General features: G+C 37.0%; 2 protein-coding genes across 2 annotated transcripts in view; one reads left to right on the forward strand and one right to left on the reverse strand.

Annotated features, from left to right (window-relative positions):
* Positions 1 to 440: 440 nt before the first annotated feature.
* On the forward strand, positions 441 to 827 carry LOC148954739 (protein CFDP2-like). Its single transcript, XM_089086485.1, has one exon. The coding sequence runs from the start codon at positions 441 to 443 to the stop codon at positions 825 to 827; it is 387 nt and encodes a 128-aa protein (XP_088942611.1).
* Positions 828 to 4,117: 3,290 nt separating this feature from the next.
* LOC148954740 (glucose dehydrogenase [FAD, quinone]-like) overlaps positions 4,118 to 13,902 on the reverse strand; it is a 131,075-nt gene continuing 121,290 nt past the window's right edge. Inside the window, exon 5 of the mRNA XM_089086489.1 lies at positions 4,118 to 4,350. Within this exon, the coding sequence (XP_088942615.1) occupies positions 4,118 to 4,350 (233 nt within the window). The remainder of the gene's footprint in view (positions 4,351 to 13,902) is intronic.

A 13,902-nucleotide genomic window follows, 5' to 3' on the forward strand; every position in this document is an offset into this window, starting at 1 on the left:
AAACAGAAATTATTACGTGTATATGAGGGGTTAAGTGTATATGAGGGGTTCTTAAACCAGTTTCTTAAAACCATGTCTGCTGACTACGCACCTCTGGATACGGGGTTTCCCCTAACTAAACGCTCCGATCAGAGTGGCTTCAACCTCATGAGGTGGGTGGAGCCCACCCCAGGATTTTCAGCATCCAGGTAAATTCTAGCTCTAATCAGAATCCAGGCCTAGAGTCGGTTGGGCTTGCAACCCTCCACCTGAGACCAAATGCAACGAATAGCTTAGCAACTGCTTCTGATGACCAACCTTCTTTTATCCCATCACGACTCTTGCTTGCCCCTGGACTGAGAAATTACCAGCGTCTGAATCTTCTTGACCAAGGTGGCCTCCGAATTGCCACCTGGAATGTATTGACATTAAGTTTTCCCGGAGCTAAGACGCTTTTGGCGATGGAACTGAAGCGATTCCGCATATCTATTGCTGGAATAAAAGAGACCCACCTAGTCGGGAATGGAAATGATCCCTTAGGTGAGGGATACCACCTTCTCTGGTCTGGCCAGACAACCACCAGAAGAAATGGAGACGGACTAGTTCCCGTCTCGGATAGAATCGCTAATGCTCGACTCAATCACAAGCAAGCAAAAATGACGGTCCTTTTTTGTTATGCCCCGACAAACGAAGCTGACACCGAAACAACGCACACTTTCTACTCTGCCTTGACGAATGAATTGTCTAAGATATCCCCGCACGATATTGTCATTCTCCTGGGTGACCTTAATGCAAATGTGAGCGACAACCACAACTTATGGCGACAAGTCATTGGACTCTCTAAATGACAATGTTCTAAGGCTTCTACAACTCTGCATTATGCACAACCTTGTGATTACGAATACTATGTTTGCAAGGAAGGACATTCACAAATATACATGGTACAGCAACGACGGCCATACCAGAAAAAATGATCGACTACATCATCGTGCCACAGAGATGGAGGTCTTCGATCACTACTGCAGGACGTATAGGGCAGCTGAGATTGGCAACACTGACCATCGCCTCGTTGTCGCTAACATGCGACTAAGGCTCAAAGCCCATTGCTCAGAACCAAGACCAGTCAAGATCGATGTCTCTCACCTCTGCGATTAGAAGATACGATCGAAATATGCCATTGATGTCTCGAACCGCTTTGACGCACTCCTACCATTTGAAAATTATGAAAACACATGGCTCTCGTTCAAAAATAATGTTCGGGAAGCAGCGACAGGAAATGTTGGACGGACAAACGCGCTAATAAAGCGTGGATTCAGTCGGATACGCTTGAAGTCAAAGAGCAGAGATGCAAGGCGAGGTTACTCCGTGACATGCCAATCTATAGAAGCCTTAATGGTGTCCGCAACAAACTGATACAGCGAGACAAGAAGCTGTTTGTGGAAATGAAGGCACATGAGCTAGACGGTGCAGCCAAGAAAGGTGACATTGGCAGTCTCTATAAGCATCTCCGTGATCTAACAGTTGACATAGCCCCCTCGGTTGCATCTGTTGTCTCTGTGGATAGCCAGCCGCTCAGTGCCGAAGCTGCCCAGGTCAGTCGATGGAAAGACCACTTCTCGGGCATCCTCAACGCCGAAACCGTAGTGCAGACTGACCAGGAACTCATCAGACTAGCCACCAGCACCCAGGTACTGCTGACAAGTGACACAGAAACTCCTTTCACGTCATCAGAAATCTACACAGCAGTAAAATGTTTGAAGAACAACAAAGCGGCAGGTGTATGTGGAATATCTGCTGAGCTCCTGAAGTATGCTGGACCGGCGATGCTACTTTGGCTCTATATGCTGTTTTCTGTGGTTCGGCGCACAGAATGGATCTCAAAGGACTGGCGAGCTGGTATAATCCTGCCCTTATGGAAGAGAAAGGGGATCAAGAGCATTTATTCGAACTACAGAGGCATGATGCTACTTTCAGTGCCTGAAAAGCTCTTTGCGATGACCCTGCTGGATAGATGCACGAGTATCCTCAGAAGAAAGAAGAGAGTCCAGCAGGTGGGGTTTATGCCCGGGAGATCCACTGTCGAACAAATCCTTACCATGCGCCAGTTAATTGAGAAGACGGAGGAATTCAGGAGGAAAGCATATCTAGCCTTTGTGGACTTCCAGGCTGCGTTTGACTCGGTGGATCTAAATTCACTCTGGCTGATACTTCAATCAACTGGTCTACCAGACAAATACTGCGAGTTGTTTGAAAAGCTTTACGAAGAGACCGTGGGTTGCGTCCAAGTCAACAGCGAACGGAGCACGACATTCGGCATCAAAACCGGTGTACGACAAGGGTGTGCTGCCGCCCCGGAACTGTTCAATTGTGTGATAGACCATGTCATGACACGAACAATAAATCGCCTGCCCTTTGGTCTGCAGTTTGGATATCGCGTTCTGACGGACGCTGACTTCGCAGATGATCTTGGTCTCTTTGCTGACTCGATCGACCAGTTGACTGACGCTCTGGAAGTCCTGCAGGAGGAGGCAGCAAAAGTGGGGCTGAAAATAAACTGGCTTACGACGAAGATAATGGCAATTGAGCCCCCAAGCCCAGTTTTGCCCCCTGAGAACATAACCGTTTGCGGAGCTCCCGTTGAAGTTGTAAAGAACTTCACCTATCTTGGCTCCGTGTTGTCTAATGACGGCTCTATAGAGGAAGAGGTGTGCAGCCGAGTTTCAAAAGCCTCGTCTATCATCGGAAGGCTCAACAATCTCTGGAGAATGCAGCATATATCTAAGCGCACGAAGATGTAAATTTATAAACCATCCGTAAGCTCTATCCTCCTCTATGCAGCGGAAACTTGGCCTCTCAAATCAACAATCCTCAGCATGATAGACGTCTGCCAGACGAAACAGCTCCCTCGGATTGAGGGACTTCGATGGGACGATTTTGTAAGCAACGCAAGGTTACTCGCACTCACCTTCCAAGTGCCATTCTCCGTCCAAATAGCGCACCGTACTCTCAGATGGTTCGGATACCTCCTGCGTATGCCGACGACAACCCCAGCCAGAATAGTGTACGATTTTGAAACTAAAGCTCATGGCTGGTCTCGCCCGAGGGGCAGACCTCAGACAAGGTGGAAGGATAGCCTCAACAAATTCTTTGAGATAGCTAACATTGCTGTCGATGAGGCCCCACTAATAGCAGCAGACCGGTCAGCCTGGAGGAGCAGAGTTGTGACGCTCTCTACGCCGCCCCCAACGAGGCAGGAGCCTTAAGTAAGTAAGTAGCAAGTTTTAAGTTTTAATGTCGCTACTTACTTTCACTTAAAAATTTTTTTTTTTAATTTAATAACATAAAGACCTTTACCCTGTGGCTGTGGGGGTCTTGTTATACCCAAAGTCATAGTTGGCCTTTCAACTATGATGAACAAAATGGCTATCTGAAAATTTTGATCAGATGATTTGGGGAAAAATGGGCGGGGGAGGGGGCCGAGTTGCCCCGCAATTTTTTTGTCACTTAAAAAGGGCAGGAGAGCTTTTAATTTTTGTTTGAATGAACCCTCTTCCGATATTTCAGGACCACTGGGTCGATACGATCACCCATATAGCGTAAAAAATTTAGCGTAAGGAGCGAGGCGTTGAGGAGGGGACAGCCCCTTTCATATACGGAATACTTTTTGTTCGTTTTCAGTTTTAATGTTACTCCTTACTTTCAATTAAAAAACTTGTTTTTTTTTATTTAATATTACTAAGAATTCGCTTCTTACAAAAACCAAGCTAATTTCTCTGGAATTACCTAACTCACTCTTAGGACCTGTCTTTAAAAATTTCAATTAAAGTGTTCTGAAGATCATTATGTGCCCCCCTTCTTTTTCATATTCATAATCTTCGGTAATATGTCTCCATCTTTGTAAACACCATACTTCAATATCTTATTTTCCACACAATAAGCATCTGAGGCCTTCCTGTTTTTTTTTTTTTTTTTTTTTTTTTTTTTTTTTTTTTTTTTAATTCTTTTAGTAGGCTACTGTCTCAAGCTTTTCTTCGTAAAATAGATCTTTCTTCCCTTCCAGAATGAAACAGAAATTTCATTCTTCTTTATATCCTTTTCTATACCCTTTTTATATCTTTTTTACGTGTCCTTTTGCTTTTTACGTATCCTTTTTATGTAATTTTTTATATAGTACACGGCTTAACAAATTCTCAAAATGATCTGCCATGTTCTCTTTAACAGTTTCCTTGTCACTTATTGAGGTCCCATTCCTATCATTAACTGGGAAAAGTCCAGACTGACTACTTATTCTTCCTTCTAGTTGTACTTCTAGCTCCCTGAGTGATACATCCTTGTATGGTATACTGGACAAATACATTAGAGTGATTAGCGCTATGTAAGAGAATAACACTGCTGCGGTTAAGGTAGGAAATGAGGTTAGCAGCTGGTTTTGTATTAAATCAAGAGTTAAGTAAGGTTGTGTTCTATCCCCCTTTATATAAATTATTTTCATGGACTTTGTCTTAAGGAGCACAGGAAAGGCAATGGGAGACCATGGAATCAAATGGGTAGAAAAAAGTCTCCTGGACTTAGATTATGCTGATGATTTAATAATCCTAGACGAAAGTGTGAGCCACTCATGTGTTTTTCACCTGAGGCTCAGGGTGTTTTTTCGCAGCTAAAAAAGGGTTGGAAAGATAGGAAGATAAGTCTGCAAACCAAGGTTAGAACATTGGAAGCTACAGTGAGTACAGTGGTCAAATATGGCTCTGAAGCATGGGGGCTCCAAAAATCGGATGAAGATTTACTAGATGTTTTCCAGAGAAATAGTTTACGGATTGTTATGGGTACCCGGCTGACTGGTCGTATTTAAAACAATAGGCTGTACGAAAAATGTGGTTCAATACCGCTTTCTAGAGCTATAATGAAAGAAAGGTTGAGGTGGCTAGGGCACGTTTTGCGGATGACATATTGCCGAAAATTGTCCTTTTCGGCCAAGCGTCTAGGACTAAACGGAAAACAGCTCGTTCTCATCTGGAGTGGAAGGACGTCATAAAGAAAGATTTGAAGGAAATGGGAACTTCCTGGGAGGGTTTAAAAAGGGTGGCTTTGAATAGATTGGGATGGAGAAGGAACGTGCGTAGCTGTGTTGGCATAAGGCGGTTTGGTGCTACGGTGAGTTGTTAATAGTAGTAGTAGTAGTATTGGTACTCGAAAATTTGAAGTAGCCCAAGGGAAGTGGATCACCCCCTTATCAGTGGCACAATTTGTTCAAAATCCTGGAGGGGGGGGGGTAAAGTTGGAGCCAAATTTATCCAAATCAAGTGAAAATGACAGTGAAAAGTGAAAAATGATCCATGTATTAACATAAAGGCAAAGATATACTAGAGAAAGCTTACCTGTTTCTTTAGATACTTGAATTATGCAGGCTGATCTTAGTTTTGACAAGATTATTTGCAGAAACCAAATTTCAGCTGGGGGGGGGGGCAAACTGAGGTCTAGGAGGGTAAACTTAGGTCTGAAAGGGGTAGTTGCCCCCCTGCCCTATAGGAGATTGCGCTTCTGCCCCTTATTTCTTATTAATGAGACAGAGTAAGTGGGTATCCATTACAGTATGCTGAGCATCTGCTTGTCTATCAAACTAATTTACCCACTTTTTGACTCACCAGGCTAGCATTTGTCAAATTCCCAATCAAAGGTTTGAATACTAAGAACCTTCGATATGAGGCATTATGAAAAAATGTAACAAAACCACTTTTTTCTCTTATTGGTTTCAATACGTAACATATTATAAGGACTGGTGCTAGAAATTTTGAAGTTGTCCCCTCCCTAAATCTTATCAAGGGGACATTTCAACCCTTAATAGGTCGTTTTGAAAAGTTTCCTTCTAAAATCAATCAAATTAAAAGTAACAATAATTCAATTAAAAAGTAATTGAAAAAATCAATACAAATTTTAGACGTGTTGCGTTTTCTATCTTTGTAGAGGATACCTGTATGTAGACAATGCCCGGATTTCAAGGTCGAGATGAATATTTTACTAGAGCAAATTTGGAAATGTCCTTATTAGAAAGTAAAACTTTTGTAAACCCAGAGCCAAACCGGCTCTCAATCAAGACAAATTAATTAAGAGGTATTCTCCCGCAAATATTAAATGGATGGGCGTGATTAGTGTATTTAAATAACCCAGCTCTTAACTTTCTCTGGGTCATCTGGGTCAATCCGTCAGATCATGTAAATCTCGTTAGAGAGGTTATATTTTTGAACAAACTTCCAAACTAAATCATGGACTAAATCCAGAAGTGACTATTAAACCAGAAGTTTAACATGGCTGGGAAGAATTTTGGCATATACTTCAATGAGCTAATAAAGAATTATTGACAGGGCTGCCACCGTTGGTGATTTTTCACCAAATTTGGTGATTTTTTCCCGTTTGGGGATTTAGTTATTTTGGTAATTTTACCTAAAAAACAGGGGATTTTTATCATAAAATTGATGATTTTCCCATGTTTGCGCTACAACTGTTTATGCGGAATATTTATGTCCCTTCCCAACTCCAGTGCCTAAGCAGAGGGAAATTTTCCCTGCTCAAGCTCTTTAAGAGTCCTCTAGAAAAGAAGTTGGACCCCATGACCCCTCCACCTCCTTCTCTAATGTATATGCATAGATGGGTGGATTTTGGGAAATTTCTGGTGCAATTTATATTGAAGGCTACAAAATTGATATTCAAGAAGCTTAAGAAGATTTACGATTAACATATTGCTGCAACCTCAGCATTTGTGTGCATAATTAAATAATTTCACTATGTTTTGTTGTCATTTAAAAAAAAAAAAATTTTCAAAGTTAATAAAAAAAAATTCAAAATCACTTTCTATTTCACGTCCCCATTATAATTGCCCTATTCTCTTCCATAAGAAATGAATGATCAATGAATTCTTCCTTTAACTCCTCATTCATTAATTTGTTATACAGAAGGTAAGGGAAGATTTAAATGAAGTTTGTGTAGAAAATTATAATTTTATAATATTTTGTTATTTCTATATCCCTCTATTTTTAATCCGAAACAGACTGTCTTTGTAAAACGATACGATAGGATGTTGGAATGTTATCTCTCCAAGGTTTTCACCTGAAAATTTACCGAATTCTACTTATTTGGGACCTTTTCCTAACTTACGTCAAAGCAGCAATATAGCTGGTGTATAGTTATTGGTAAGAAAAAACTTCCTCTATTTTTACTTTTCTAAATAAAAAGGTATCTAGGCGGTAAAAATAGCTTCAAGGCAAGGTAATATACTTACTTAGATGAAATATATACGTTTTCAAGCATATAGCGCATAGATAAGCACAGCATCCTAAACTCCCCCTCCCTCCCGCAATGCTCAATAGCAGGGAAAGCAGACAGAAAGAAAAATAACACACTATAGGAAAACGAAAATGACAGGCAATCTCAGTTGGATTGAGGTTAGTTGAGTTGAGATAGCTGAGGCTGTATAGGTCTTTCGTTGGGGTAATTTCCAGGCCAATCATTTTACCTATGCCTGAGAGAGGGGGTGGTTAACCTTGAAAAAATATACATGGCTTAAAACAAAGGGCTGACGCTTGTCACCTATGGAAAAGTATGCCTAAAATATGGACTGTAATTGATACTACAGGCAAAATTTTGGGAATACCTGCTATTTTCGGAGCTTTGGATACAAAACAATGATAAACTACACTGTAAGCAACGAAATTTTTTGAAACTAATTTCCTCTTTCTCTGATATCTAAGACCCTGCAGTATCTGGAAATGAACAAATAAAATAGGGACCGTAACTAGCTGTGAGCAAAATCTGTGTGAATGTGACATTTTCGAAATTTTTGGTATGAAAAAAGCTTTTCTTTATTCTGGAGACTATTAGATACCAATAGCATGTATAAATTCACATAAATATGTAAATACCAAGAGTAAGCATAAATTCACCTAAAAATTAAGTGTAAAAATGCATTCACTGGATTTTTTCCCAAGTAGTTTCGCCCTAGAATCTGATTAGCCTTAGAAAAAAAGGATTGATAATTGTCTTCAAACGTCCACCCTTTAACAACAACAAAAAATCACCAAGTTGAAGCGTGAAGTTGCACTCCTGTAGATATTAGTACTTTTTCAAATTGTATCTTTTGCATTTTCGAGTGAAAACGTGCATTCCATTTCGGTAACTTTACTACTTAAAGTTTAGGGCAGTAGTGTTAGTGTGATAAATTGCAATTACTAGATTATTTAAACGCTAATTTGTCTTTTGGTGATTTTTTAAAAGAAAGTGGCGATTTTTTTTTGTTTTCGGTGACAAACTTGAATATTGTCCAGCGCTGAAATAAATTATTGTGAAAAAACATAGATTTTCAAAGAAAAATAAAGAGCCGCACTAATTCACAATTGCAACAATGAAATCACTTTTAATTAATAACTTAAACCCAGACCTAACATGAATTAGAATGAATGATGAAGGATGAAATCCAACAACAAAAAAGATGCTGCATTTTGTGCTATAGATGAATTAAATTAATCCTCTACCAAGCAAGAGTTAAATATAAGCAATTGTGAAATGTAAACATGGTGAAATGAGTTTTAGCCTTTTTTGTCTCTTTGGTAAAATTTGTTCAATATTTTTAATATAATAAAATGATTCCTATAGAATTTTCAACCCTAGGCTGGAAAAAAGTGGAATATTTCTATATCTAGGGGCGTTTTTGTAACGAGTTTTCGAACTTCCGCTTTTTACTCTTTTTTTTGCCGAATCTGAATATTTTCGCTTTTGAAAAAAATTGTTCCGAAATTGTTCTAATGCAATTTTTATGCTAAATTCAAATTGAAATGAGATTTTTCATAGCTCATTCAATTTTGTTTACAAGCTTTGAAGTGTCTTTGTGTAATTTTTTGTTTTAGGCAAAACAGTTTTGAGCCAGACAAAACAGGAGATACAGAATAGGAGACAAACAGGAAAACAGAAAACAGGAGACAAAACAGGAAATACAGAAATAAATACACGGAGCATTACAAGGATGGAAAATCCTTAAATTCGCTCCAAGCTGCGATTTAAGAGTAGTAAGAGCATATAAGATTTCACGAACACATTCACGAACACATGAATATCCAGTGCAGTTTCACGGATACATGGCTTACCAGGGCCAGTCATCTTTTACTATGAAGCCTACATGGCTTGGCAGACAGGTTTTCTAATGTGACACCCATTTTTTGGAGGTTAAATAGAGAGAGAGAGAGTGGCATTCACACTAACTTGATTAGTAGTTGGATTCGGATATTCTACGAACGGACTTTCAATCCTACATTCACGGGTTTCTGCAAAGTGTTATGGGTTTCATTGAAAAAATACCAGTTTAAAAAAATAAAAAAAAATAACATGTATCCATGATCTTTCTTCTGGCAAAAAAATACAAATTCCAATCAAAACGGGTCAAACGTGTTAATAAGCTGTAAGTTATAGCTATCTGATAACTCGTTTAGTATCGCATGTAGTTTTAGTGGTATCAATGGTATTTCATTTGCGTAAAGCTATCTCGATTTGCCAAAACTTTTATCGTTCGCTTAAAACTAACTCAATTTGCAAAAATGGTATTCCATTTACGTAACTCTGCTCTGAATGTCCTTAATGAGGATATAAATAATATAGAATGACATTGTGACTTGACATAGCTTTACCTCTCCGATGTGGTCTGTATAATACACAAGTAACGTTTGAAAACTATTGTCAATATAAAAGAGGATCTTACGTTCCCTTCGCCCCTTCCATTTCTGAGGGGCAAGGGATGGTCGGAGAGGGGGAAGGGGGAGTCAATCTTGGAGATTTCTGATAATAAGTACCATTCATTGCGATTGTAGGTCTATGATGGCTCGTTTTAAATACTTCAGCTTATCTATTCATTTGTGTTAAATAAAAGTCTTGAATCTGGAAAATGAAAAATAAGTATTTAAACAAAATGTAGTTACAATGGAACCCACACAAAAACAATGGGGCACACACAAAAACCAAATGAGTGACATTGCGACTTGACCTAGCTTTACCTCTCCGATGTGTTCTGTATAATACACATCTGGGGAGGGGAGAATGGAGGTAAGTATTTAGTTTAAAAAATGCTAGGAGGACTTGAGTTTTGTGGATAGGGTGAAAAATAGTACTTATTCAATATCCTGGTAAACATTATACCTCATTCTTTTATTCTAACTTAACTTCTAGGAATAGGACTTCATTCCATCGGCTAAATTAGTTTATTCATCTATAACGGTGAACAAAAAGACTATTAATTCTCCATATTCTTCTGGTCATGTGCCCATTCCTCCTTCTCTCTTCTTCTTCTGATCATGCGCCCACTCCTCCTTCTGACTCGGGGTCAGTTGACGTCTCAGTATCCGGTAAAAATTGCAAATTCCACTCGTTCTCCACACCTCATAATATCCATCATGAGTAATATAGTGTGAGTCGTCGATCTTAGGTTCCCGATCTAAACATGAAAATTAAAACGCTTAAAATATCTGGAATTTGTATCACTATCGATATTATATACATAAAGATAAAATATTAAAAAGACCGTCAAAAAAAATTTTTTTTCAGTGTAAGCCCGTGCAACTTCTATGGTAAGCACCATTTATCAGATAGCTAAGGAGGACTCAGTTACATGACTACGGTACTGTTCTATTAGCTGTAAACCATACAAGAAGTAAAGTTCGGTTAATGCTAATGAAACAAACAAAATAGGATAAAAAAGTAATAGTTTAGAAGCAAAATTCAGTTATTGCAAAAAAAAAATAAATAAATAAAAATCGGAATGCTATATGATTCCTTTGTCAGTTATATTAAAAACTGCAAAATACCAACTAGTTAAAGAGATAAAAACTGATAAAACTGAAAAAAATAAATAATATATACATTAACAAATGTTTAAAAAACAACGTAAAAAGAGGATAGGGAAAAAAAAGAAGAAAAAAAAGAAAAACGAGCTGTTTCCTTTATCACATAAGAGATAAGATAAAATTTATGTACAAATTAAAAAATGTTCCCCAAAATTTTTAAGATAGTACAATTTTATAAATATAAAAAAGTATTTTCTGTAAAGTTATGCATAGCGATATTTGTTTTTTTTTCTTCTAAAAGACTCACAAAATCAAAATTAAATTGCACTAGAAAATGCGTGTTTATTTTTTTTTTTATTGTGTTCGTGGTAACGAACTGTAAGTAAGGAGCGACACGGCTCAATAGTAACCGAAACTCTAAAAACCAATTAATAGCTTGCTCGCATGCTGTTAAAAAACTCCTGGTTAATACAAAAATCGCGAAGACTAAAAGCTGTAATGGATTAAATAAAAAAAACTAGTTTTTTTTCAACTGAAAGTAAGGAACAACACTAATATTTTTTCAAACAGTTCATGGTAACGAACTGTAAGTAAGGATCGACTAGTTTTTTTTCCAACTGAAAGTAAGGATCAGCACTAATATTTTTTCAAAGCGTTCGTGGTAACGAACTGTAAGTAAGGAGTAACAAGGTTCCATAGTAACCAAAACTCTAAAAGCCGGACTAAGTGGGTATAATGCGTGTTTATTTTTTTTATTATGTTCGTGGTAAGGAACTGTAAGTAAGGATCGACACGGCTCAATAGTAACCGAAACTCTAAAAACCAATTAATAGCTTGCTCGCTTGCTGTTACAAAACTCCTGGTTAATACAAAAATCGCGAAGACTAAAAGCTGTAGTGGATTAAATAAAAAAAAACTAGTTTTTTTTACAACTGAAAGTAAGGAACAACAATAATATTTTTTCAAACAGTTCGTGGTAATGAACTGTAAGTAAGGAGCGACTAGTTTTTTTTTCCGAGTGAAAGTAAGGAACAACACTAATATTTTTTCAAACAGTTCGTGGTAACGAACTGTAAAGGCGAAGCTAGTTTTTTTTTCAAAATGAAAGTAAGGAAGAACACTAATATTTTTTCAAACAGTTCGTGGTAACGAATTGTAAGTAAGGAGCAACAAGGTTCAATAGTAACTGAAACTCTAAAAACCGGAATTTTGATACCCATGGATACATCAATAGAATCATATTTTTATGCTGATTTCAAATATATAAGTGATTTCAAATCATTAAATTTAGTTTTACCAATCAAAAGTTATGCGCCTGAGAAGATTTGCATTATTTTTGAATAAAGGAGGAAACTCCCCCTAAACGCCATAGAACTTTAATCAAAATCACACCGTCCGATTCAGCGTATGAGAAAACACTACTTCGGAAGTTTCAAGCTCCTATCTGCAAAAATGTGGAACTAATTTCGTGAAGTAATTGATACTTAATGAAGAAAAAGGTGAAAATTAGAAGTTTTATTGACGTTACTTGCCTATTAATTGGAATTTAACACCTAAACACACTTGCAAAAATTACTACGCTGGTGTTTTGGATTTGACAAGATTTAAATGTTAAGACTGATAACATTTTAAATCAAATCAATCACTTAATAATTAAATTATCTGAAGACTCATTGCTAATTGATTTTAATAGTATAACTTTTCATTTATTATTGCAGGTTCTCTAATCAAAGGTAAATCTAGACCAGAATTTGGTAACAAAAAATGTGCAGTTTCTATAAAAATTACTGAATTACAAAATCGAAATTAAATTGCATTTACTACTTTTCATTTAAACTAATGCAGTTTCTATAAAACGTTTGAAATTATTTCGTATAAACTATTGCAGTTTCTATAAAAATGACTGAACTACAAAATCAAAATTAAATTGCATTTACTACTTTTTCGTTTAAACTCATGTGGTTTCAATAAAAAATTGAAATTATCTCATCTAAACTATTGAAATTCCTATAAATTTATGCTTCAAGGCTGTTCACCAAGTTTAGAAAATTAAAAGCATCTATTTGTAGCATTCCCCCTCATCTTCCAAATTTTAAGGAATAACTGAATGTATATCATCCCATTTTGAAGGTATTTCATACGTTATATCATGGAAATTAAGTCTCTCTCTTCTTATCAGATTCAAACGCTTAATATCCCAAGCATATGCGAGTCAAATTTCACCTTAAAGCGCTAACGTATCTGATGAAGTAATTTAAGTCTTAGGATCAATTTCGTAGGAACACTCGATACCCTTAAAATGTCTGATTCAAATTATTAAATTTTTTTCTTATCCCAAACTATTTTTTTTATCATGAAGCGTTTAGAGATAAATTTGCAAAAAATCACTGCACTGGTGTTTTGGATTTGCCAAGATTTAAATGTTAAGACTGATAACATTTTAAATCAAATGAATCACCTAATAATTAAATTATCTGAAGACTCATTGCAAATCGATTTTAATAGTATAACTTTTCATTTATTATTATAGCTTCTCTAATCAAAGGTAAATCTAGACCAGAATTTGGTAACAAAAATGTACAGTTTCTGTAAACATGACTGAATTACATAATCAAGAATTTCCATAGGTTTAATAATTTGAATCAGACATTTTAAGGGTATCGAGTGTTCCTACGAAATTGATCCTAAGACTTAAATTACTTCATCGTACATGTGTATACATGTGTGTACATGTGTGTACATTATGGCACTAGAACTTTTAATTTCCAGTCAAATGAGCCCTCTTTTTGACTGCACGATTTCGGAAAAAAGAGGCGTTAGATGCGGCGTAGTTTCACTTAAGAATTGGCACTAGAACTTTTAATTACCAGTCAAATGAGCCCTCTTACGATATTTTAGTACCACTAGGTCGATAGGTTTTTTTTTCTTGTCCCAAACTGTTTTTTATCATGAAGCGTTTAGAGATAAATTTGATCAATTGGAGAAAGTTAAACTAGAATCGTTACTGATATCGATACTAGTGCATAAACTACAAACTGACAAAAATATACATTATTTTAGTTTTTTTTTCTTGTCCCAAACTATTTTTTTATCATGAAGCGTT

Source organism: Artemia sp. Qi Xiang Cuo, chromosome 3, assembly GCF_049724085.1.
Source record: "Artemia sp. Qi Xiang Cuo chromosome 3, ASM4972408v1, whole genome shotgun sequence".
Lineage (NCBI taxonomy): Eukaryota > Metazoa > Arthropoda > Branchiopoda > Anostraca > Artemiidae > Artemia > Artemia sp. Qi Xiang Cuo.

Excerpts from the sequence above, each read along its gene's own strand:
- LOC148954739 (XM_089086485.1), top strand. The coding sequence starts at position 441 with ATGGAACTGAAGCGATTCCGCATATCTATTGCTGGAATAAAAGAGACC.